General features: G+C 40.6%; 1 protein-coding gene across 3 annotated transcripts in view; it reads left to right on the top strand.

Moving 5' to 3' along the window:
* The first annotated feature begins 10,094 nt into the window (after positions 1–10,094).
* Positions 10,095–27,468, top strand: part of LOC142160989 (uncharacterized) — a 31,184-nt gene continuing 13,810 nt past the window's right edge. Inside the window, exons 1-2 of one of the 3 annotated variants that reach the window (XM_075216168.1) lie at positions 10,095–10,472; positions 20,497–20,627. In XM_075216168.1, the coding sequence (XP_075072269.1) occupies positions 20,605–20,627 (23 nt within the window). In that variant the 5' untranslated portion in view covers positions 10,095–10,472; positions 20,497–20,604. Of the gene's footprint in view, positions 10,473–17,978; positions 20,628–27,468 lie in introns of those variants that run through there. The other 2 variants (XM_075216166.1, XM_075216167.1) reach the window with 2 other exon arrangements.

Here is a 27,468-nt window from a genome sequence, read left to right as displayed (position 1 = left end):
TCCCAGTACATACAAAGCATGTAATAACCTGTTAAATGTACATTCTTCACAGCTGAAGCGATTTGTAGAAACTCAATTTACGGAGAAGTACTAACTAATTAACCAAGTGTCAATAAACTATAATACTACCTTACCAAATGCATTGCCTTTAATCATAGCCTTAATAATATTGCTATTCTTTTGGTTTTGAAACAGCCTTTTGGGGCTGTAAAATAAATGCAGTTCTAATTGATTCACAACTACCTGGTTTGTGCATGGAAAACACATGGACATTATAGAAAGCATAGTACAAGAGTCACCCTATATATATATAATTATACCGCTTTCATACTGCCGCCCCGGCAATATCCCGGGTTTTTCAAGCCGGGTTTTTGCCGGGGCTCGGAGCGTCCCAGCTCAGAAACACCATTCAAACTGCACCTCGGACATGGGAATTTCCCGGGTTGACCCCATTCATACTGCACAAGTCTGTGCCCTGGCAATTTGTGGGAGTTATCACCAGAGCAGTTTTCATTGGCTGAAAAATGGGGATGTCATTGAAAGGTGACTCCTTCTCGAATCTTCCACGAGCTCCCACCGATGACATCATCCTCCAGAGACAGGCAGACAGCCAATCAGCTTGTTTTCTGTGCAACCCGGGTTGAAAAACCCGGGTTGCACCATTCATAGTGCAGGAAACCCGGGTCCGACCCGGGAATTACCCCTCGATAAATCCCGGGTTGAAGATCCGGGTTTTTAGACCCGGGATTTTTGACTTGTACCATTCATACTGCACCAAGACCCGGGTCGTTTGAGCTCGCCCCGGCAAAAACCCGGGATTTTGGTGCAGTATGAATGGGGTATTAGAGGTAGCAAACTAGCCACAATTCCGCCATTCTGATAGCTTTGTTTCATAGATCAGGAAGATGTAAGGTATCTCCAGTTCGCCACTGCTTTGCTATGTAATGAATGGGTGTTAGGAGGGCACAATCTATATGACATGTGCAGTCCCACTGTTCTTCCCTGGAGCAAGGATGGCCAAATGGTACTTCCGGCCACAGGCGTCCTGTTGCTAAGCAACAGGTATGCAGCATCCCCGGCCATACTCGCGCCGTCGGGTGCATGTGCACTAGTGCATCCCGTTGCTAGGCAATAGGACTCTTCCATTGTTTTGGTGGTTGGCGTGTCTGACCGCCCACTCCTTCCTCCAATTTCTTCTCTGCCTCTATACAAACTCTGCTCTGGCATCATTAGGGTGTCAAAGTGGGTTGGGTACGCTTTAATGGTATGGAAAATTCCAACAACGAGGAGTCCTACACTTAGGGGCATATTCAATTGTCACGGGTTTCCGCGGCGTTAAAACTACTACCGTTATTACGGTAGTAGTTAGCTGGATTTCAGCTTGCGGATCAGGGAACTGCGAGCTGAAATCCAGCGAGAAAACTACCGTAATAACGTTTTCTCCGCGCACTATTACCGTAATAACGGTAATAGTGCGTGGAGCGCGAGATTTTCTGCGTTTCCGATGAAAATTGAATATGCCCCTTAAAATCCGAATGTGTGGAAAAACTATTTTAATATGAGCAGACTTACCTCCAAACTGACGCTGTAGATCTCCGATCGCGGCAGGATGCTAGTCAGGTGTCCATCAGTAAAGTTTGATGTCATCGCGACCTCTAGCACTTTTAATTTAAAGCGGCAATGTTGGGTTAAGTGTTTAAACACTTAACCTGCGGGGTCCCGACATTGCCGATTTAAATTAATAGTGATAGTGATATTTCTTGTACCTGTGAAATGTGTACAGTCATGACCAGAAGTTTTCAGAATGACACAAATATTATTTTTCACAAGTCTGCTGCCTCAGTTTTTATTATGGCAATTTACATATACTTCAGAATGTCATGAAGAGTGATCAGATGAATTGCAATTAATTTCAAAGTCCCTCTTTGCAATGACAATGAACTTTTTCCCAAAAACAATATTTCCACTGCATTTTAGCTCTGCCACAAAAGAACCAGCTGACATCAGGTCAGTGATTCTCTCGTTAACACAGGTGAGAGTGTTGATGAAGACAAGGCTGGAGATCACTCTGTCATGCTGACTGAGAATAACAGACTGGAAGCTTTAAAAGGTGGACGGCCAAGAACGTCCAGCAAGCGCCAGCGCCGTCTCCTAAAGTTGATTCGGCTGCGGGATCTAGGCACCACCAGTGCAGAGCTTGCTCAGGAATGGCAGAAGGCAGGTATGAGTGCATCTGCACGCACAGTTAGATGAAGACTTTTGGAGGATGGCCGGTGTCAAGAAGGCCAGCAAAGAAGCCACTTCTCTCCAGGAAAAACATCAGGATTTTGGATTTTGGATCTTGGCTACGATCCTGGAACTCTCTTTGCTCCATCTAGGTACATTTCATAGCAAAAGCACATTATAACACTAAGCAAAACAGATGTAATTAAAAACTCAATATGAAGTAAAGAAATAAAGACAGCTCTGATGTCCTCTTACTGTCATGAGTTGTATAACACAATAATGGTCAAATAAATAGTATTTTAGGGGGCCGATTCAATTCGGCCACGTTTTACTAGGAATAACGTGGCCTGTGCACTATTAGCATTGCTACGGTAAAAGTGAGATTTGTAGTCCAGTTGTAAAATCAAATCAAACTATACGATGTGCTTTGACACGATAAAACAAGGTCGTGGCAGTGTACACACTAATGCAATATTGGACCTAACAGTCGTTTATCGTGTGATTGGCACGTTAATCGGATGAAAAACCTGTAGTGTGTAGCTAGCTTTAGAGAGACTGTACATTTGATCGCTTTCAGGGACACAATGAGGCTTTCCTGCAAGGTAGCTGAACAATGTATTGTAAAAGTTGGTAAATATATATGTGTATTTGTTTGCTTTTTGGTACGCGGTTCACCCTTGAGAAAAAAGATGAAAAATTAAATTATTTGTAGAAAAAAAAAGCATTTCTGTGGTCATCTAGAGGTGGACATATATGTGCTTAGAAAGATGCATAGAGGGAAAGCGTATTTCTGTGAATATGTTGAGACACAAAATGCAGTTCAAAAACAGTGGCATTTAGACAAGGCGAACTTCAGGGATACCAATGCTCAACTCTACCTATAGCGTACAGCTAGGTTAGAATATAGAGTGGAGCATGTCTCGCATTCCTCAATAAAAACAGCTCACAGTAAATAAACTTTTCCCTCTTGTGTATATGACACTTCCTTATATTATATTGTGAACAAATAGTGCAATGCTGCATTAACAGCATGTATGATTTGTGCACTACGACTTTTTCTCGCGTATATTAATAAATTATTGAGTATTACTTATGTACAGTGATTGTGCTATTAAGATCTAACACTGTAATCACACTGTGTACTCCCTTTAATAATCCAGTTCACTATATTAAAGTAATATGATATCCTGTGTAATAAAGCAAGCATATTTAAAGAACAACAACACTTTATATTAAGATTTATAATTTAACTGACCTTTAAAAAAACACAGAAAATGTGACCAGTTCTAGATCACTTTATGTAACAATTTGATGAACTGGACAGTTTGTCCCAGGTTAAACCTGATACCACACATCTGCAGATGGATGCTATTCAAACATGCCCTGATATGTTTCAGTCTTTGCTAGGGATTCATCCATGTCTGCAGCACCTCAGTGGGACAAAAAGCTAAATTCTTAGTGAGACAATGCACTTTAAAAAGAATAAAAAAATAACACATAGCAAATATAGAGTTATTTCAGTGTAGCTTCACAGAGGTCTATGTATTGTAATGTATTAGAGTTTGCCTATTATTTTAAGATTCTTTGCACTTATGTTCTACAATGCTAATTAATGTGTTACTTCATAAAGGTACTAATTAGAAATGTTCTATAGCAAAATGCAGCAACTCTGTCCTAGTGGCCTTATACAATGAAGGCTGTAAGGATAACACTACTTCTCCACTTGTGTCCTATTAATGTTTATTGAAGTTTACTTATAACATATCATCATTTATTTATATAGCGCCACTAATTCCGCAGCGCTGTACAGATAATTCTTTCACATCAGTCCCTGCCCCATTGGAGCTTACAGTCTAAATTCCCTAATATAGACACACACTCACAGACAGACAAACAGAGAGGGAGACAGACAGACAGAGTGGGAGACAGACAGACATAGAGGGAGACAGACAGAGAGGGAGAGACTAGGGTCAATTTTGATAGCAGCCAATTAACCTACCAGTATATTTTTGGAGTGTGGGAGGAAACCGCAGCTCCCGGAGGAATCCCACGCAAACACGGGGAGAACATACAAACTCCACACAGATAAGGCCATGGTCGGGAATCTAACTCATGACCCCAGTGTGTGAGGCAGGAGTGCTAAACACAAGGCCACTGCAGAAAAGCATCGTTTGGGAAGTGGTTCAGCAAACAGTTTGTGGATAACTTGGATTTTAAAGACTATGAAGCACCTGGTTGACTGCGTCTCCAAAGTCAAAACATTTTGCAATTATTTTGAATGATATTATAACAAATTATATTGAATGATAACTATAAAATGCTAGATAATGTCTGAAGTTACGCAGTCTGTCCTATAAATTGGGCAACTTTTTTCAATTAAATGCATCCAACATCTGACATTTATCTTGTTATGCAAAATATAGAATATTTATCTTGTTGGAGATCTTCCTCCTCAATCTCCACAGTTATGAGGATATCCCTAACAGTTTGGGCCAGCTATACAGACTCAGGAGCCATGCCTGACTCATCCTCCTTTTTCTGCGTCACCACTGCCTCTTCCTTCTTCTCTGGTTTCAAGGCTGCCTTTTCCTCCTCAGGAGTCGGGGCTGTCTCTTACTCCTTTCCTTTTTTAAGGCTGTCTGCTCCATCTCAGGTGCATACACTTAGGGCGGGTTTCAATGTGCCCTAAAAACCCCCTCCATCCAGGACTTATTGACAAACTGGTCCCTTTCACTGGGACTTTACTGCAGCGGATCTACAGATTTGTTCTGCTCCTCCCTTCTACGCTGCTCATCCTGTACCCCTCTTTTGTGGGACGGCCAGCACATAACATGTGCAGGAAATGAGAGGCAGACAGAGTCTGCTTCTGAAAACTACAGAGCCAGATGGTAGAAGGTAAGTATGAGATGGAGGCTGGGTATTAATTTGATGGTGAAGGTGAGTGATAAACGTTTAGTTGTGGGTGGGAATTAATTTATCGGTCCGTCAGTGCCAACTGTCCTGATTCTGGTGGGCCAGTCCTTATTTTCTGTCTTGCTTAGACAGGACTTTGGCCTGACTGCAACGATAGTTGGGAAGTATGTCCCACCTCGCACTGTACTGCTCGTTAAGGGCAAACTGCATGCACTACAGGTAAATCCAAACAGCTCACCCTTAATAAGTATAGTGTGAAGCAGGTCATACATCCCAACTATCGAATGGCTACCATTGCAGTGTATTTGAAAGTGATGGGGAGAGTTAGAGAGCTGCCTACCACTGTCTCTAATGATAGCCGTGACCCTGGCAACGTGGCATGGAAACCCCCCTCTAGAAATACTGCATTTGCCCCTGTCCCATTCACAATGACAATGAAAGTCTCTTCCTAGCTCTTATGGACTAACTCAAGGGGTCTCCATACCCATCGAACATACAACTCAAACAGAGAGAAGCCAGTAGAATCCTGATGCACTTTTCGGTAAGCAAGTTTCTTCTTAAGGGTAACATTGAACCTCTTGGATAGTCTATTTGTCTGTGGATTGTATGGTATGGTATGCAGGGGTCTGACCCCAAACTTTTCCCAAAAAGTTTGCATCACCCTTGGTCAATAATCACTTCCTGCGTGATCCTATTGGGCTAAATATATCCATCATGTCTACTTGCTCTGCATCTATGGAGGCCAAAGCTATTGCTTTGGGGGTATCTGGTGGCATAATCTACCTGGGGAGGATAAATTTGTTCCTTGTATGACTGGGGCATGCAGGATGGGAGTCCCACAAGACAATAGCACATATTGCAAGACTGATTACAAGTCCTCTAACTCTTGGTAGTGTAGGGTCCCATAGTGTAGGGTCCCAGGACATATATGACAGGAAGGCTGCAGAATCATTAGGATTCTCACTCCTGACTGACCTCATCGTCTAAGCTCTTGTGGGAAGGGCATTTCTTACTCATTATGAGCCACTGTCCCCCATCTTGCTGTGGTTCTGCACTGGTTCAAAGTTCACCCCCCTTATTTGGCACAACTCTTGAAGGTTCCTCTTTTTTGCTCTCTTATAGGAGTGCTCCAACTCAGCATGAAATTCTGCTCTCTTTGTGGGACATCTTGGGTTACTCCAGCTGGGAAGGTCTTCAGCTATTGCAGTGAGCTGGTTACTATGCCCAATAATGGTGGAGCTCCAGAAAGTATCTCATATACAATTCCCCTGTGGCTCCACCTGGGCATCTGCACAGGACTAGTTGATCCCACCGCTGCCACCAAATATGAGAATATCATTAGCCCTTTCTCACTGCCAACTGACTGATTTGCCCAAAAGCAGTCTTATGTATCAACCTGGCATCCCCATTAACACTTAGTAGGTAAGAAATCACCTAGGCAATTAGTGGGTAAAGTTTATTGTCAAACACAACACACAGAATTATAGCACATTACATTAACAAATACCAGTGGGTCACCGCACCAAGCATAGCATAGAACCCTATCTAAACGGAGCTACAATCACCGCCCCATGGTAGTGTCATCCCGGCAGCTGAGCCACAATCTTCTGCTCCTCTACCAGCAAGGAAGGGTTCAAGTGAAAAGTCTGCCTGCTTGTGGGGGGTCCACAAAGGCTTTCACGGTAACCGTTGTAACCATGATCCTCCGATCAGTCCACCAGGAGTGATAATAATTAGTTAGAAAAGTCCAGACAAGAGCAAGAGAGCTGCTTGGACAATGCCTTCTTTAATGCTTAACCCGGCGGTTTCCAAACTGTGCGCCGCGGCTCCCAGGGGTGCCGCGGCGCTGTCACTGGGGTGCCGCGGGCCAGCCATAAAAAAATCAAACAGAAACACTTACCAAACCGCGCGGCGCCGGGACCCAGCATTCTCCTTTCTCACGCAGCTGTCATATCAGTGACAGCTGCTGCGTGAAAGAGGAGGATGCTGGGTCCCGGCGCCGCGCGGTTTGGTAAGTGTTTCTGTTTGATTTTTTTTATGGCTGGCGTGCGGCAGAGGGGGCAAAGTGAGAGAGTGCAGAGAGGAGGGACAGAGGAGAGTGACAGCGTGACAGGAGAGGAACAGAGGAGAGTGACAGCGTGACAGGAGAGGGACAGAGGAGAGTGACAGGAGGGACAGAGGAGAGTGACAGCGTGACAGGAGAGGGACAGAGGAGAGTGACAGCGTGACAGGAGGGGGACAGAGGAGAGTGACAGCGTGACAGGAGGGGGACAGAGGAGAGTCACAGCGTGACAGGAGGGGGACAGAGGAGAGTGACAGCGTGAAAGGAGGGGGACAGAGGAGAGTGACAGCGTGACACGAGGGGGACAGAGGAGAGTGACAGGAAAGGGGCAGAGGAGAGTGACAGCGTGACAGGAGGGGGGCAGAGGAGAGATCCAGCGTGACAGGAGGAGGACAGAGGAGAGTGACAGCGTGACAGGAGGGGGACAGAGGAGAGTGACAGCGTGAAAGGAGGGGGACAGAGGAGATGGACAGCGTGAAAGGAGGGGGACAGCGTGGCAGAGGAGCTGGGACAGCGTGAGAGAGGGCAGAGGAGGGGGACAGAGGGCAGAGGAGGGGGACAGCATGAGAGGGCAGAGGAGGGGGACAGAGGAGCTGGGACAGCGTGACAGAGGTCAGAGGAGCTGGGACAGCGTGACAGAGGTCAGAGGAGCTGGGGCAGCTTGACAGAGGGCAGAGGAGCTGGGACAGCGTGACAGAGGGCAGAGGAGGGGGACAGCGTGGCAGATGAGCTGGGACAGCGTGGCAGAGGAGGGGGACAGTGGGCAGAGGAGGAGGACATCGTGAGAGGGGCAGTGGAGGGGGACAGTGTGACAGGAGGGAGACAGCGTGACAGAGGGCAGAGGAGGGGGGGACAGCATGAGAGGGGGTAGCGTGAGAGAGGGCAGAGTGTCTGGATGCAGTGGGGGCAGAGTGTCTGGATGCAGAGGGGGCATTTTTGCATACAACTAAATAAGCATTTCTGTCCTGACCTAAATACTTATTACAATTACATTGACCCAACTACTTCTAAAACAGGACTGCTCGGTAATTATTTTGGAGGGGTGCCTTAAAAAAATTATGGAGACTCTAAGGGTGCCGCGAACTGCAAAAGTTTGGGAACCACTGGCTTAACCTGTTCCTAGGATGGTGTGGCTTTAGCAGGGAAGTCCTTATATCTTCATCTGCCCTGGACTGGTGCTTATCAGAGGGGCTGCCTCTGAGCCTCCCCAGTCCTCAGGTAACAGCGGGACACTCAGAGGTGAGTGGCACCAGGAAGTTTAGCTGGACAGGAACATGAGCACATAATATCCTTTCAATCATCAAAGCGAGTATAAATCACATTAACCCCCTGGACAGCCCTAGTCTGCCCCTGTTTAACCCTATGTGGTTTTTTTTTAGGGAGAATGGTCCCGGGGCTGACTAGCACTTCTGGAACAACATGGCTGGCTGCTAACGGAGAAAGTCCCGCAAAGTCCTCTGGTGCTTCCTGAGTGCTCTTATAACCATAAGTGACAGCAGCTCCTTTAGCGGACATGTTAACATGCCCAATGGAGCATAGGGGATCCATCTGGTGACATTCAAGAATCGTGCAAACATAACATGGAAATACATAACACCCATATAAAATACAAGCAATACAATATCAGTATAGGCGAGAAGCAATCTCAAGCGGGCTTAATCTTTATATTTTTATAAAGCTGGCATTCTGCTCTCGCCACAAGTCTAGCTCAAGATCAAAGCTCTGCACATACTTTGACCTGGAGAACAGAACTAGTCTACAGCAGGTGAATTGTTTGGAGAATGACACAAATATTATTTTTCACAAAGTCTGCTGCCTTTTTATGATGGCAATTTGCATATACTTCAGAATGTCATGAACATTGATCAGATGAATTGCAATTCATTTCAAACAACAGTTCCACTGCATTTCAGCCCTGCCACAAAAGAGACATCCCTGGGTGGTAGCTAACATCTGCCAGTCTCTCGATTCTTCGCTATCCTGTTCTTTCACTATTAGATTTTGTGGAAAGCCCTTTTTTTTAAAATAAGGTTTACATATATTTAGTTTGTTTTAATTTCCTGACAGTAAAGAGTGTGTGGGTGGTATTATAGATTGGTGACGGGGTTGGGGTTGTTGTAATGCAGAGTATTGTGTTAGAGGATGTCATGTTTATTTGATACATAGTTATTCTCATTTGTGAAGTGATGCAATAGATTTTGTGGAGAGATTTTAGGAGAATTGGGTGTTATGACAATGTGATGTTTCGTTCCTATTGGTCCATTTTACCCCTTGATGTTGTATATAGTCTATTTTATTGTGGAGAAAGTGATGTGGGATTTATTTTTATTGCAATTTTTAATTAAAAAAAAATCAATTCTTGCAAAACTACAGCTACCTATTCAAAATGATTAAAATGCTATCTGTGCCCACTTTGCCACATGATTTTATGCCCAAAACAGTGTTGGGCCAGGCAATCCACAAGTGTTTTATATATATATCTGACCAGCCTGTATTGATTCCCACTATCAAATGTGTGGCCCAGCAGCATTTAACCATTGCAAAACTACAGCTACTTATTCAAAATAATGAAAACGCTATCTGCGCCCACTTTGCCAACTGATTTCCTGTCAAAACCTTGTCGGGTCAGGCTAAATACTAATGCCGTTTATATAAGTGACACCCTTCAGTGTTAATCTGATGTGAAATCAGTGATCCAAGTTGATTTAATCCTTTAAAAAAAAAAAAGATTTTCTGAAATAAGAAGCTGGAGCGTCAATAAGAAGCCAACTTCTGTTCAGCCTCGTCGTCACAGCCGCCCTGTAAAATGCGCGGGAGTCTGTGTACATCCGGGCATGCGCAGTAGACATCCCCACGCGGGCATGCTCAGTAGACATCCCCACGCGGGCATGCGCAGTAGACATCCCCACGCGGCCATTACGTGAGCGGAAGCTCTGGCGTTTCCCTTCCATTGCTCTGGTCACGGGCTCCTCTGTGCTCCGGTGGCTGCTCGGTTCAGTTCTGTTCGTCGCTTCTAGCAGCCGCGGTCACGACAACTTTACTTCATACAACTAACAGCAGGAGCAGCCTCGCCCGTCAGCCCTTAGCCGCCCCCCCCTCCTTTGTTAGGGATCCAGGGCCCTACGCAGTAGTCTCCGCTGTTCTGTGCGCCTTGGCTTTGCCAGGATCTAATCGTCGTCGAACTCCGCATCTGATTTAATTCGCGGGGAGTTTCGAGCTCCCACCGGTCCGTTCTGTTTACCATGGTGAAGAAGAACAGCATCCCAGAGAGGTGAGTATGGCCAGTCCGCCATGATGTTACACATTGATCTGCTGACCGGTCCCGGCGCTGTGGCTGTAAAATTTTCGGATTTGAAGGTCATTAGTGTAGAGAGCATGTGCACTGGTCTTGGTTGTACATGTTTACACGTACAATGTGTACGGCCATCATAGGTAGCCTGTGTAACTCGTAATTGCTGTGGAACTATAAGTCCCAGCATGGCCTGGAGGCTGGCAGGGCATACTGCTGGGATGCGGTTCCACATCGCTTGCGAGGGTCCACAGGTTCCCAAACCGGGTCTAGGGTGTTATGTGTGGGGCTGGTTTTACCCAACCCCCACACCAGGTAGGTATTTCACGCCAAAGGTAAGTATGGTCATAGGCTTGTGCACAAAACCCTGGAAACTTAAGATATTTCTTATATTTGACCTTTTTAAAATTGCTTCCCCTCAAAAAAAGAGAGTAATTGTATCCATTAACCACTATTACTCTTTGATTGCTTTGGACATGTTGCAGATCCATGTGTAACCATGTGGATTGTGTTGAATTTAAGGATTTTAAAGTGATTCGGTAGTTTCCCTTCAAGGTGAGCTATGTGTAAGTGTGTGGAGGTTGCACACACTTGCAGTTTAGTGATGCCTTTCAGGGAAGTGGAAATAATACCTGGAAACCCCACTGTATGTTAATGACTGTTGATGAAGGTATGTAAATCATTTGTGGAAAATGGGCCACAAGGTAAGTTCAATTATGGATATCTCCATCTGTGATCATATTTTTCAGCCCTCCATTTGAAGCAAATTGCAAATGTTATTTAAACAGAATAATGTAAACATGTAGGATCTAAATTTGCTGACGTTCTTCAGCAAGGGTGTTTTTTGTTACACTTTGGTGGTTTTCTTTTTAAATACCACAATCTAGTTTTGATCTTGCAATTGCATCTTCTCAGATTCCTTTTACTTAGCTTTTAGAAATTGCCTTTTTTTTTTTAACTGACACCATTTTCTTAACGTTTTGGTGTTTTTAGTGAATTAGGGTTAGTGATTGCCTTTTTCTGTCAAACATTAAACTTTGTGGTGATCTATTTTTGCACATGAACAATATGATTTCAATATTGCTTTGTAAGAGATTAGATTGCATAGTAGTAATTTCACTTCAACAATTCTAGCATGCTGGCAGTCATTTTCTGTCTGGTGAAAGAAAAAAAAAAAAGATGGAGATGACTAGTTTTATGAGGCCAGTTAAATTTCCATGATTTTCATTGCAGTGTCTTTTTACGCAGAACAATTAGTGACCCCCATACTGTTGCCTTTCATATTCTGCAAAAGTTGAATTGCAGCAACCTTATTGGGCTGTATCTTCTGGAGAGCTGGAAATCGGGTGATGGATATTTCGATGCTTCCTAAAAAACAAAAAAAAATTGGCAGACGATTCTTGATGAAATACAATTTCTTCTGTGTTTAGAACTCATATTTCTAGCCCATACTGGTGAACAAAGGTGCCCCATCAAGACTCCACATGAACCTATGCAACATTATATAGCCCAGGTATAGTTTCTCATAGTGGGCTACATAGATCAAGTTATACAATGTAAAAAATTCTGAGTGAAGCTAGATAGCATAGGAACAATTCTTCCACCATGCATTTGGTTGGTCATTTAGATGGGTGTCACCCTAGAGCTAGTCAGGTATACATCCACTGGACCTTTAGGTTGAATTGGAGTTGTCCTGTGTTTTCTTTCTCCTATTGGTCTGTATAACCAGGCTCATGTAGTGCATGGCTTTTAGTTCATTAGGAAATAATGCACCCTTCTACTAGTGCTACCCATGCATTAAATGGATAGGGCTGGATATGTGTGACAAACACATCTGGCAATCCTACGCCTTAACTGTGTTCTACTTGAGGTTTGTGTGAGCTCTTGATTAAAGTAGGGAGTGTTGTTACCAAAGCAACACTATTCACTACCTTTGTGCTTTGATTGTAATTGAAGTACATTTGTATGTACCTGGCTACAGAAGGTGGCAATAGCAATACCTCCTGTACTGGTGCAAAATGTGTTAATGGAATATAACACATTGTTGCCCTTTGAAATCTCTGTAAAACACATGGCATTTTTCTCACTATCCCCATAAACCACCTTATTGAGCTATATTGCTCACTTGTTCATCCACTGGTGAAATGTCTGATGGCTCTCACAAGTCTGATATGATTGTCATTAAGATTAACTGGTGTGATACAGCTGTAGTTTACCATTTACCTATATGAGAAAATGGTTGCGCAAAAAGCTATAGTATTCCAACAATGAGTACCTTTATTACTGCTCCATTACAATTTGATATATGAAATGCCTTTTATATATTTCTAATAATACAATGTTAGTTTTAAGTACAAGGACTGTACATACAAACTTTATTGCTCAATTGTGTTTAAGTTAACAAGTGTCTTATGAGTGATCCACATGTTGGTACATTTGCATTGACTGATTGCTGTGCACTCGGTTATTAAACAACATTGAAATGAATCGTGTGGAATCAAGTAGATGGCACCTATTCATAAATACCGACAAACTACTCCATGTTTTGGCAAACATCCAATAGTAATTGGATGAAAATAAAGTCTTCACTGATATTTTAAAGATGAAAAATGATGTTGAAACTTATGCCTGCCCAAATACAGCAGTTTTCTTTTACCCTTTGATAACAGTAGCACCCAATGGCCATATTGCATTATGGAAGAGGCTGGAGTGTACACAATATGTATCATGTCGAGTATCTGTGCCCCAATACTAGACCATTTAAATGTTTGTATTAGAAGTCGACATCGGAACATTATTTCGGGACCCCCAGATGATGACCTGCTTCTTTATAGCAACGTAAGTTGCATTTCTCTGCGCCACATTGATTGCAGATACTTTGCAATTATACAAAAGCTGTTTGCTTTAAACCTCTAAGCAAGCTATTGTTGCATGGATATGAGCAACTCTGTAAATATATTGTCCTACAGGCAACTACCAAAAGTAAAGAACAAATTGGTTAACGTCATAGTATATAGTTGTGGCTTACTAGTTGCTAACATGAAATCATGCATTGGTTCGTGTATAAAATTGCTGGTAAGCCCAGTTGCCCAATGTTTTATCAACCTTGGCTAGAGGACAACACCCCACTGACTGACAGACGCGTTTTTTTTTTTTTAAAAAAAACACTTTGCCAGTGGTGAAGACTTTTGAAGTTTGTTTCATGAGGATCAGGAGCACTGGTGGTGGTATAAAAATGTGAGGGAAAACATCAACTTGGTACTAGTTGAAAAATACGCTCATGCCCATGCATTGGTTTGATTTGCAAGGCAAAAGAGATTCGAATCCCTAAACTGTTTCGCCGCAATTATCTAGATTAGTACTGTCCAGCTTCTCAGACATGGAAGGCCACACTGCGCATAATGATTGTGTGTATATATTTAGACATACGTAATAACCTGTTTGATGGAGAACTGGCTAGAATTGCTCACCTTGTCGGCACACATAGACCGCAAGTCATCTTGCCTTTTTTTGTGGTGGTTAGGGCTTTCCATGTTAGCAGGGATGAGAATGCCCTGTTAATGTTGGGAACGCATGGAGAAGCTGCCATAAAACTTCTTCCAGTTACGTTGAAGGACTTCCATTCATTAAAATTACTAGTGGCTCCAGTCAGTCAAACCACAGTAATGTGGAGCTGCTATAGGTTCTCATTGCAATTAATGAAACAGTTTGTTGGGACCACATGGCTGCAGGAGGTGGCCTTGAGAACATGTAATTTGCTGGATGGACAGCTCTAATCTAGGATATATGACACTTATCATGTCGAGAGGTCCAAATGAACAAAATGGTTGGGTTGTAGCACTTTTACTAATAAAGTGATACAAAGAATACATGCAGTGGCCTACAAAGTGGTGAACGGGGGATATTGTCCTCTTCAGCCACAATTGAGTACATGTTTTGAAAATGGCAAAAGCCTACAAATGTAAGTGCTCATGTTCTGTGGTGTAGGGTTCTGGCAACTTTTTATGCATTTACCTACCACAATTTGTCGACTTATAACCTTACAGGGCATGGTAAATACAGAGTGAACTTTGATCCAGTGGTGAAGCATTTGTCATAACTGGATTTGGTTATCAAGTGATGACAATGTCCCAACCACAGGCAATGAGTGATTATTGATTGGTTTGAGTAACATAAAGCTATGGATATTCAGAATGGCCATGGCACAGAAGTGGTGTCTGAGATGGTTTCCGCTACCAGGAAATAAACAAAACACCGTTTAGTGGAATTTCTTCTACAAGAAAGGAGCCTCGTTCCTCTAAAGTTTCAGACACTTGTAGAATCGTGCCACAATGTCCTATTAGGAGACTTTGTTTTGGTAGTTACCTGTAGCACGTCTTGAGCAGTTACCAATTTATACATCTGTATGGGCCAGTCCAAACTTTCAACTAACTATACTGAATCACATCAGACTGTTATCAGTCTATAATTGTCATACAGTTTACTGCATCTCTTCCTTTACTGTCCTCCTGATTAGCTTCAACCTTTACCCACTGTATTCCATGCTGTTAGTACATGTGCACATGGATTTTTGTGCATGAGTTTGCAGATATAATGAAGCCTATAGCTATCTCCTACACTAACACTGAAGTGGTTTAGAACTCCCTTTTCTAGTCCTAATCTGCTACAGTTTACAACGCTGCATACTTGTTCACGTGCATGCTATTGGGCCAATGCTAAAACAACTAAATTCTCATAGCTTAAGCATATTTGTTGGTACTTAATATGAATGTATGTCGTGGCAGACCAATCAGTGTTATTGACGTGTTGCAATTGGCGCATTACATTTCTAAGTGTTCTTAGGTGAAAATGTAACACAGATGTTTTTTAATTGTCTCAAAATGGGACATAGCATAATTGCAGGACAACCTTAAAAACGGTGTTTAAACCTTCAAATGTCTATTCAGGCGACCATTACAGCCAGGAACTAAAATATATTGATTTTATACCTTACGGACATGCCAAGAGAAACACTTTTTTTTTTTTTTATTTAACTTTTTTTCACTGCCTTATACCTACTTTCTTTTTGTATGTAGTGTAAATGTTGCTGTTCTGTTCTTGCACATCAACATTTTATCATTTGTTCCAGGCGACGGATTTGAATACAAAATGTTGCAGAATGGGTAGTGAATTTAGTGCAAAGTAAAAACTAAATTGAACTTCTACACCAAATATCACTTTATAAATGCACCCCACTGTTTCTATTTTTAGAACTAAACATTGCTATTGTTCAACTTTCTCAGATACTCATACTTATGTTTTACATCCTTTTTTTTCACTAACCATAAATTTTTTGCTGTCTTTTGAAAGTCTAGAGTACATGCAAATACAGTTCATTGATAGGTGTTAGGACCTGACATTTCTCTTCTGGAAGGTCATTTATAATGCACACCAAATCATATAGAATATCTTTGTTTTACTACTAAAATTCATTGAAGGTCTATTGCAAAAGTGTTATGTAAATTATTTTAACAATATACACCAGCAGTTACGTAAGCCTTGAAAACAATATTGAGGGACTTCATTTAATGCCCATTAAACTTGTAGGCAGTACATGTTGTCCTTAAAGTGGCTTATAATAGAGCTTGAACTTAGTGGCAGAGCATTTGTTAATACAGGGCTCAACAAATTTGTCCAACATCTAGGAGCCAACTGCAAAGGTTAAGAGCTAGTTATGCTCAACGGGACCATGCATATCATGTAGTGCCGAAAAGAGGGAATGTATTTGTTAAATTCCTAGAAACCGAGGATGGTGCCAATTATTACAAGGCTCAGCTACACGATTGGAAATTATTGCAATACTGAGCCTTATGTTAGGCCTTGTAGGAAAAATTCCACATGTATTTACTGCTGGACAATCCCCAATCCCTCCAGTCACCGCTCCCTTTTCTCTCCCTCCAACCCTCCTGCCCATTGTGGAGTGCTGTCATGTGAGCATATTAGCTGATCGCCAAGTTCTCTCCCACCCTGAACTTTGACAGCCAACCAGTGTTCAGTGCAGGTAATAACCCGAGCATCATCAGACAATAATTGGCTAGTATAACAGCTAGAAGCACAACTTGTGCTGGAGAGGAGCTTGGCATCCAGTCACAAAATGTCATTCTTTGGACACTGTGGCAACTGGGATTTGTTGTGGCATTGTTAATATGCTAAATATCTTTAAGCTCTGTCAAATTATTTTGAGGTGCCCACACACATAGTGATATAAATGTAATAGGAGAGCGCTCTTGCAAATCAATACTGTACATATGCAACTTAATTTTCTGCCACCACCTGTGAATTGCTACAGAGTGATTTCTTTAAATATGTTCTTATAATTACATTGTATGGCAGCTTTTTCTTCTGTCAAATTAAAGAACAATACCCAAAACTAAAAAAATTAACTTTGTGTGGAGATAATATAGAACATGATACGTAACATGGATGTGTACTTTACTGGGTCGACATGGGTCCCTGACTGCTGTAATGGTCTTGCCCTGCATTCCTCCCTGCTATTACTGCTCAGCCCGTTTAAAGCAGGACAAATGGGAATCGCTGCACTTCCACTGTGAACTTTCTATTTCTATTCAGTAATTCGCCTGAATAGGGGAAGTAACAGTGGAGGAGCTTCAACATTTGTTCTACCTTTTTTAGGCAGGCCAGGCGGTGAAAAGATGTGACAGGTTAGGTAAACGACTGTCTACTGTAAGTTTGAATTCCTGACCAGGCATGTTCCAAAGTCTGGAAGTGTTACAAGAATTCAGGTATAACTGGAAACCTCTTAACATGTGTTCCACATATGCAATAGAGCTAACATATAAACGATATCTAATCCACTGTGTCACAGCACCACAAAGTTTGGGAACTCTTAACTTGCATAAATCATTTGGCAACATTGTTATAGCAGAGTTTTGTGGACCTACCAAGGGATTTTTCACTTTTTTTTTTTTTTTTTTTGCAGCTAAACACATGCCATTAGCCATTTGACTTGGTGACTAAAGTCATCAAGTCAAAAAAGAGGTGGGGGACCGTAGATGTAGCTTATCAATAGTTTAGTAAGGCTTTTGACACTGTCCCACATCAGACTGTTAAATAAACTGAAAAACTTGGGATTGGATTCTAAAGCTGGGTACACACTACACTGTTTTCAACCAATAATCGACTGAATCAGCCGACATACGACCGCTCGTTCAAAAGTCGGGTCAGTGTGTACAGTGACACGATGGTCGAAAGTGCCCAAATGGACAATTGTTGCCTCATTTGGTTGGTCGTACCGTTTAATATTTTCGTTCCAATCTCGTTTCCGCTGTGTAGTGTGTATAAACTTCCGACCGATCCACAACAGTGAGTACGAAATTACAGTCATTGCTCACGACAACATGGCTGTAAAAAGTCACTAAAGGGACGTCCACTCTTCCCTTTATTGTCCTAAACAAGGCTAGTGTGTATGCAGTCCATGGACCGAGTGATCGGAACATCGATTGCATGTAAAATCGCTCGGCATAAAAAGTTGGTCGAAATTTCTGTAGTGTGTACCCAGCTTAAGATGGTTGAATCGGTAAGATCTTGGTTGCAGGATAGAAAATCATTGTAGTAAATGGAGTGCATTCGTGGGTGGGAATTCAATTGGCCGTGTTACTGTTAAAAGTAACGCGGCCTGTGCATTATTACCGTTATTGCAGTAATAGTGCGCGTAATTACCGCTATTGCAGTAGTTCTAAGGCCGGCTATTTGCTCGCAGCTCCCTGACCTGTGAGCAGAAAGCCTGGTTAAAACTACCAGAATAACGGTAATAGTTTTAGCGCAGCGGTAGTTCAGGGGGGAATTGAATTCCCCCCCCCCCCCCCATAGAAGGGAAAGGTTACAATGGAGTACCCCAGGGATCTGTACTTGGACCAGTGGTTTTTAATATATTGGCGACATTGCAAATGGTATTGAATGGAAAGTCTGCTTTTTCTTTTTTTTCTCCTGCAGTTGACACAAAGATATGCCACAGGGTATACACACCAGGAGGGGTAAAACAAATGATTGATCTAGGCAGACTAGAGGAATGGTCAAGAGTGTAGCATAAATTTAATGCAGAAGCATGCACTTGTGTATCAAGTCTAAATAAAGTATTAATGGAAATAGATAGGAGTCCCTATTTCAGGTGACCTAAAGACAGGTAAGCAATGTTACAAAGCAATGAGAAAGGAAAGTCAGATGGTTGGATAGCAGGGAGAATAATTAGTAGCAGAAACAAAAAAAATAATTATGCCACTATAGGTTATTGGTACTGCATTATCTAGAATACTGTGTTCAGTTCTGGAGGCTGTATCTTCAGAAAGATATAAATACATTAGAAAGTGTGCAAAGAAGGCCAACTAAAATGGTGTATGGCCTACAGCACTAAACTTACCCAGAAAGACAAATATGTAAATCTGTATAGTTTGGAGCAGAGAAGTGAAAGGGAGGATGTGATAAACTTTCAATTATATCAAGGGTTTTAACAAGGTACCCTCCTTCAAAGGAAGAGAAGTATTGGCACATGAGGACATGCACTGACACCGGAGGGAGGTAGATTGTGAGGAAAAACTACTTCACAGAAAGGGTAGTGGATAAGTGGAATAGTCTCCCATCAGAGGTGGTAGAGGCTAAGACAGAAATGTTAACAATCTTGGGATTGATATAAGAAAATCATTAAAAAGAAATAAGGATTAAATAGGGTTGAAGGTTACCATAGGTAAAAAATTAGCAGACTAGATGGGCCAAGTGGTTCCTGCCTGCTGTCAAATATTAAGCTATAGCCACACCCTCATAAGCATAAAACACTTGAATAACCACTTCCACATTTTTGTGCACTATTTTTTTATTTTATTTTTTTTGCCTAGTGCTTATATATTTCTTGTCTGAAAGTGCACTGCATGTATAGAGGGGGAAAAAACATGTTTGGAAGTTTGAGACCCTCAGGCCTTAGGTCCGCAGCTCTCTTGTAAAAACCTTGGCGTTTCTTAGTTTTAAAATCTGGTAATCTTCATTTATCCTAAGGCCAGAAATCATAATATTTCACATTTATCAATACTGTGTTTTTCTTTGTATTTTTTAAGACAATGTTTTCTTTAAGACACATTTATTAAAGCCACCACATTTTTTTCCTGCCCACTTTGGCTTTGACAGAATATTGCATGTTGCAGTGGCTTTAATAGATGCTTAAATGAAACTTTGTCTAAAAACATTAGAATAATGTGAAGTGTCCAGCATGGTATGTATGCCCAGCAAAATATTCAACAGTTCTAAGAATATACCCGAAGATTAACGGTATGTCTTCTGTGCATAAACCACAAGAGCACACTGCAGTTTTCTGTATACCTATAGAACAATAACACTTAACACATTTTAACTTTTACTGTCTGATACACAACAAGATAAAAAGGGAGGAGGTTTGCGCCCCCTTGTAGGTAAAGAGGGGGGGGGGGGGGGGGTGTCTGCCTGGGGGATCAGAAATGATAAAGGAGGTCCCAACCCTTGATAGATGAATAAATAAAAAATAAAATAAAAAGTGTGGGTCCCTTTGGCGCACATATAGCAAGGTTGCAACCTGTGTCTGTAATATCTCTGTATACAAGAGCTTTGAAGTTTGATTTAACCTTAAATAAATTTAAAAAGGTTTTTTTCCTACTCAAGTTTTACCCTATAATTTGCTTTGTGCGCCAAGGGGACCCACACTTTTTATTTTTATTGATACACAACAAGGATCACCGGTTTATCATGACACCTTGTGCACAAAGGTGTTAATTCTACATGTTTAATGCATATTTGTATAGTCTATTGCTTTGGTAGTACAAAAAAGATTGAACTCGTGCACAGTTTCTGATAAGTTACATTTGCTCTTTACAGCATTCAGAAACTTTAATACTCTGGGGGGCTTCCATGAAGTACTTAACACAGTTTTCTATAAGAAAGCTTTGAGAGCAAACTTTAAATGCTTTTTTTTTGTGTACACTTTCAGGCCATATTTTTTAACTCCCATGTGTTTGAGCCCAAAAACACAATGGCCTAGCTGGTGCCACAATGTATTTCAAGGGAACATCTTGATAGGACAAACACCAACACAGGAATGGACCCTTGGAAATGGATGTGGTAACTATATGGTAGATTGCATAATAGATGTTGGTACATTAGGCAAACAATTGTTCAGAAGTGTATAAAAACAATACATTTATGTATAAAGATAGTCTTAACACTAGTTATACCACACACTGAGAATCTCCTACACACATTTGTGAAACAAATTTGTTTTCCTTTGCTTTTTTCCCCTTCACACTGACTAAATATCACTCCTTGCAGAAAATAAATCACAAGTGGGTATACTTTTTTTATTTTGTTAATCATGCTTGTTATATATTTAGGAAGTAATTTAAGCAACCTATTTTAACAGATACCCCTGATGGATTGTGTACTAAAAGGATGTTCAACCATAAACAGAACCTGTGAATGGATTTGCAGTTGACTTTTTGTTTTCCTATTACATACTGCATATTACACTTCTGTTCACCTGGTAGATGACTCCTAATATAGCTCCCTCTCAGTATAGCTCGATAAGAAAGCAGAGTTGGGCTTTTGGCTTTTGCTATGCTCCCCTGGGCTGCATTCTCCATACCTCACCAAGCTCCTGCCGTGATATATTCAGTATGTCGACCCATATAGGGCATAATGAGTGGGCTATAGTAATTGCAGGAGAGACACATTATTAGTTTAAATAAGTGATGCACTTGATGACAGTCTCTTTAGTCATACAAGTTAGGCACATTAATTTTTTAAAAGCTGGACTGTTATCTAGGAAAATATTTTATGGTCAAGCCCCAGAAGCTTCGCCCATTTCTTACAACCACTAAAACAAGAGTCTGTGGCTTCGAGGATCAGTTGTCCTTCGACTCGCACATTACCTCCATTGCTATTTAAAGATGGTGACTTTTATTGATTTATTCGATTCTGTATTACATAAACAAATGTCAGCATGTAGCAATCCTCAGGGCACTGTCTAGAGGACATTAGTAATATTTTTCCTAGGTCGTAGTGCAGATTGGGGGTGATATACAGTGGTTTTCCAGACTGCCACTTCTGCTTTAATTGTGAAACTATCTAATTCTGTTCACTGACAATTCCATTACATTTTCTATGCCATCATTTCTAAAATTTCCAATTCAACCACTGTGTAGATTTGTGTACAGGTTTGAATTGTTGTCCTAGTGAACAATTAATCTATAGCAGTTTAGTTTGGACAATAAAAGACAACTCATTTCATTTCCCTTTCTGGGTAAAGTCCTGCATATGTTCTCCATGTCATTGTAACTGCATATATCTCGTTAGCCTTTCATTCCAGAAAAGTGTTCAATTTTTTATTTTAATATCTTCTCCCACTATATTTGCATGCAACTGTAAAGGGTAAGGCTATTTTAGTAAGCCCCTGGCAGTGTTCTTTTCTGAAAAAAACAAAACCAAAAACATATTTTTAGCAGACACTGCATAGCTTTCTTTGAAGGCTAACTCTACCTTTATTGAATGTTTATTATACTTAGTAACTGAAATTTATATTTTTGCTTATGTCGTAGTCTACCTGGTTCCCATATCTAGCAATTATTTAATGTTAATTGCTTCCTGTCCTGTTCCTTAACAAAGGAGACTTTGCTTAGAAATGTGGTGCATCTTTAACTTGCTGTCTGTCGCTATGAGGGCTCATATGACAAGCTAAGCTCATTGATTAATACACAGGTGAAAGCTATGGCACAGCATGCATAAGACATTTTAAGCGGTTACATTTGAGCTTTGTCATATGTGAACTGCCTTAGACTGTGCCTGTTAACTTTGGGGGTGAGAGAAAATAACAGATGCTGTAGAATGTTAAGGTTTAATTGTCCTGTAAATAAAATTTGCATCATGTATTTTTGCATGCCCTCCACATTGATTCCTCATGTACACAGTATACTCAAGTGGTCTATTTAATGTAAAATACATCTCTTGGCCTTAGGATTGTCTTGTAGATAAATTTGTGCAAGAGTAAATGATGCAATCTCAATGGCAGTGTTAAAATGTTTACTATAATTGAGTTTTTTTGTTAAATTTTTAACCTCTATAATATGATGCTAGATTAATACTGAACCAAATTCTCAACCATTTTTATTTTAAACCTCTCCTAATATACCACACTGTAGGCTATTTTACTATAAAGCCTTGTTGGGAAAACAGTGAAGCAATGTTTAGCTGGAGCTTTTAATGCCTGCCTCCTACTGGCAGCAGGACTCTTTAAGCAGCCTTCTATGCTTTCCAGCATAAGACTCATAACATTATCTCAGAAAATTCCTATAGATTGGCTGAATTCTTCTAAGCATTACTTAATATTTAAGTTACGGCATCTGTCCCTTATTTTACCCGTTGTCTTTTTCTGGCAAAAGGGGTTGTCACCAAAAATTGTTGTGTTCTCCACAGTTAATATTTGATTTGCTCCACCACATGTTGAATGATACTCCCATTTCTCTTCTCTCATCATTAAGGAGTATATTTACTAAACTGTGGGTTTGAAAAAGTTGATCTAATTACATATTGCCCACATTTTATTTATAATTGGTTTAGGTTGTGTGGTGGTTTTATGTAGAGTTATAAAGTCAGTGTGGTTTTTTGATTGGGGCAATCTGTTTTGTCTTATGTATTTTAATTGGTTTCTTATTGAATTTTGGCAAGCCAAGACTTGGCCTGACAGTTAACCTTCATAGTGCAGGCATGTCACAAGGGTACATTTAGTGTTTTTGTGCTAAAAGGTACAATTGCTGTAAATTGTCTCCAAACAAGAATTTACCGACAGTTGCCAAACAAGTTATAGTTGCAGGTACTCAAAAATGTCGCACATCTGTGTCGTCTGGCTGCAATTACCTTCAGAGACTTGAAGCTGCTTCCTACGGCCTGAACCAGAAGAAGACTTCCTCTGTGCCCTACTCTTTTTATACATTACGAATGTCACATTTGTGTTTGCACTTTTATTTCCCCTGATTCTCATCACTTGTCACTAGTTGGTAAACAGAGTGCAAAAAAACTTACTATACAGAGTACTTTTAAACTAAATAAATGTGGATGTTTTGATGAGCATTTTGTCGTTTGAGGGTTTAACAAACTATATAAAAATTTTATTTATTGTAAACTACCTTTTACATTGAGTAGTTTTGGTAAGTAACATTCCTTATGTTTTAATGGCAATTCTAAAGACATTGACAAATCAATAGCACTGTCAGTCATACATTGGCTAATTAAGGAAGTCCTAAGACTGGCTGGCCTACATTTGATCCGCTCTAATGCAATGTCTGTCAATAAAAGCAAAAAAAAAGTGGCTGTGTCATTGACTAAAAGGGTCTCTCATGTATATGATATTGCCCAGATGTCTATTCTCCTTGTGGAGTAGTTTCCATTTAAATTTGTCCCTATGGGTTTTAGCTTGGGAATCTCCAACTATTTTTGTTATTTTAGTGTGAGAAAAGGCTGTATATTGTTTTAGATGTCTTCCTTTGTTGCAAGATCAAAGTTATGTATGTAAAGCACTTTTTAAAAAAAATAAATCTGATTTAGACAAGAGTTAATGTGCGGAAGTCAATGAATATTTGTGATCCAGAAATGCAATAGTTCTTACAGAAAAAAAATAATCTGGTGTTGCCAGAGTTGTACCATCTTCATACAGTCCTGGAAAAATGTTTGTACATCTTTCCTTAACACTAGTACTACTTGTACCTTACCCCAACAATCTTGGGTTGCAATAATAATTTTCATGTCTGTTGTACTCCTTCCTGATTGTGAATGTACATAACTAATCATATTAAATTAAGGTAATCCTGCAAGCCTACCAGGTATCCAGTGCAAAGCTCATTCCTATAGGTTCAGAGGAGCTGATAGAACAGATGTAGGAAGACACTAACCCCCCCCCCCCCCCCCCCCCACACCATTTGTTTGTAGTAAATATTGTATATGCCATATATAAAAAGGAACTTGTTTCCTTGTGTATTTGTGACAAGGACAGTGTTTGTGTCCAGGCCATGTGGTTACACAGTGAGCTGCTGTGAAGAAGATCTAGAATAAGGCAGTAGATTTCTTAGTGTTTCCTTTAAAGGAGGGGTGACCGACCGATTAGTGGCACAGCAATATTTTTTTTTTTATTTGCTTACTGTGTAATGATCTACCACATTCTTACTACAATGTGACCCACATCAACCCTAAAAAGCATGCACACAACAAGATGTTTGTTACACCTGACTCTGCTTTATTAATAAAACATTAGAACATATAAATAGAACTTGAAAAAATAACTTCAGATAACTTTCATCAACCGTTATTTTACATAAAATACTGTTCGTACTTAGATATGGTGTGGGGGCAAGCTTAATGGAGAGAGGACTTGCATTGCATGGTGTCAGCAGGCTTTGGTTAAGCAGGCAGCCAGATGGTGATCAGACATGACCTATTTTAAATGAAACTCAATTGTAACAAAAACACAGCTAATGGATATTTAATACACACATTAACAAAATCTCCCCAAAAAGTCATGCAGATAAACCAATGAATTCAGTATTGGGCCATACATGAATCCCTCCTCTGCTCTCCACGGCGTGGGAAAAAAGGCAAATGCTCCAGATTGGCCTGTGTACTTTATGTATGGCACCAGAATGAGTGACTGGGGTGAGTGTTTTGACTGTGACTGAGGAAAGAGACAGACTTTTGTACTAATAGTACGGGTATTTAGATATATAAGATTTGGAAGATCTGCCTACATTCACTTCAGGAGTGATTACTTAAGTAAAAATGGGGGTTATTGATCACTGTGTAATGCACCATTATTTTAAATTAATGACAGACCAAAAATAAAACAGGATTTTTATCTTCTATTATCTGTTAGAAAATGAGTATATACAATAAGGATTGGAACTCATCATCAAATGATGATCAACTCCCCCTAATCAAGGCAATTTCTACTGAACTTATAAAAGTTTGCACACCAACAGACAGTCATTTTGACATACTTGCTCATTGTATAAAATGAGATGCATTTGCATAGAGCTATACGGTTAATGTCACAACTTTATTTAAACTATATTTCTTCTGCAGTATTTCACATTTATAAATAACCATAATGTGTTGCTCATATTTTAACTTCAGTTCAACACAGTGCACATGTGTCAGTTATGTACTGTGCTTATTTTATGTAAACACCCTATTGGTACAGAAATGGTAATTTTGCCGTTTGTTTTGTGGTAGACTTGCCCAATACTGACCACATAATGCAGTATTGGGCATTTGGCCCCAAAATGACCTTGATGCCCAATAATGACCCTGTTAGTCTATGGGATCATTATTGGGCATGTTTATAAAGGCGGTCAGAAGATGACTACTGTTGGCCTATGTATGGTTTCCTTTGCCTACCCCATTAAGACTGGCATTAATTTTTGGTCAAGAGACAACTGGCTGTACCTTTTACAGATTGGACACCCACTATTTTTGTTCATATTGGACAGTATGCTCTCGAGCAAGGTGATAGTCTCGTTGCATGTATGGCCAGCTTTAAACATGGTTTTTGGTTTCTGGACCGTAACCTAAAGAGCTTTTACACACTGGCACTTTGTTTACGACTGACCATACGTACCACTGGTGCAGGGAAGGTGCCTGTGTTTGAGTCCTAATATTGGTAGTGGAGTTCAGTGTAAGATAGTAAATAAAATAAATAGCTGATTGAGGGTAGTTTTCTCAATGAATAGTCCTTAAATGTGTGTGTAGCTTTCACTATTCATTATTAACTTAATTTATGCTGACTATGTCAAATCTTCCAGCCACACTTTAATCCAGACCCAATACTTAATCTCTGCTGCAGATTTGATGGAGATTACACACAGCCTAGGCTACATATTTTGCCCTATTTTATCTTCCTATGATGTAAATTAACAGCAGATATACCGAGCAAGTTATTTGCTTAAATCTATACTGCCATGGACACAGTTTAAATGGTCATAGACGTAACATCTATGAAGAGCACGGTTTCTCCAACGTAATATTGCTCTGTTTTCTTCCAGCTAATATGCAGTTGAAGGGAGTTCATTGTGGGCAAATCATCCCTGAGGCTATGTATCCCATTCCTCACATATACCAAGTTGACTGATCTTCCCAAACCAGTCATTTAAATTTTTCACATCTGCTCATAGGTACACAATACATCCAACTGTTCCTCTTTTGAACCAAAATCCTGCCCTTTCTTTGAGACTCAAGTATAGTCTGGGATAGATAAACGTTGCATGCAGTAGGAAGAAACGATTGTTTTGGATTTGACTGGCAGTTTAAACTAAGTTTCAGCAAATTACGTAAAAATAGTGCTCGACAAATGCTTGTATGGCAAGTCATGTAGAAGACCAGTGAACACAGCTTCAGCAACTGTTGTCTCATGACATGGATAGAGGAAGGCCAACTTGGAATCTAAGAAGATAAAAGAATTGTGAGACGGTTGAAGTTTAGGCACTACCTTGTTAAGAAGTCCTCCAATAGGCATCTGAACAGCCTGATCTGGAGCACTGCATCCACCATACTGTAGACCGTGGTACCACCAAGTAGTATGGATTCCTTCTTGAAAACCGAGGTTAAACAGAGCAAACATATTCATATATATCTATATTATTGTTGCAATTTCAAGCTTTCAGATTATTTTAATTTGGCTTGTACATGCCCTCTTGCATCTTTCGCTTAATACATTGCTTTATAGTTATATAGTTTGGGCTTCTTTTTGGGGATACATTTGTTTTTGCGTGCAGGAAAAACACTGACTGCTTTTGAATACAGCACACATGCTGGACAGCTTTATTTTTACACTGCAATTTAGAGCAGAGCTAGGACACACTCCCTCTCCCAACTCTAGGGGCCTGATTCATTAAGAAAAGTTAAGTAACAAAATTGAGTAAGTAGT

This window comes from Mixophyes fleayi, chromosome 6 (genome assembly GCF_038048845.1).
Source record: "Mixophyes fleayi isolate aMixFle1 chromosome 6, aMixFle1.hap1, whole genome shotgun sequence".
Classification (NCBI taxonomy): Eukaryota; Metazoa; Chordata; class Amphibia; order Anura; family Limnodynastidae; genus Mixophyes; species Mixophyes fleayi.
Note: the sequence above shows the minus strand (reverse complement) of the source record. Positions and strands in the feature narration are given on the sequence as shown.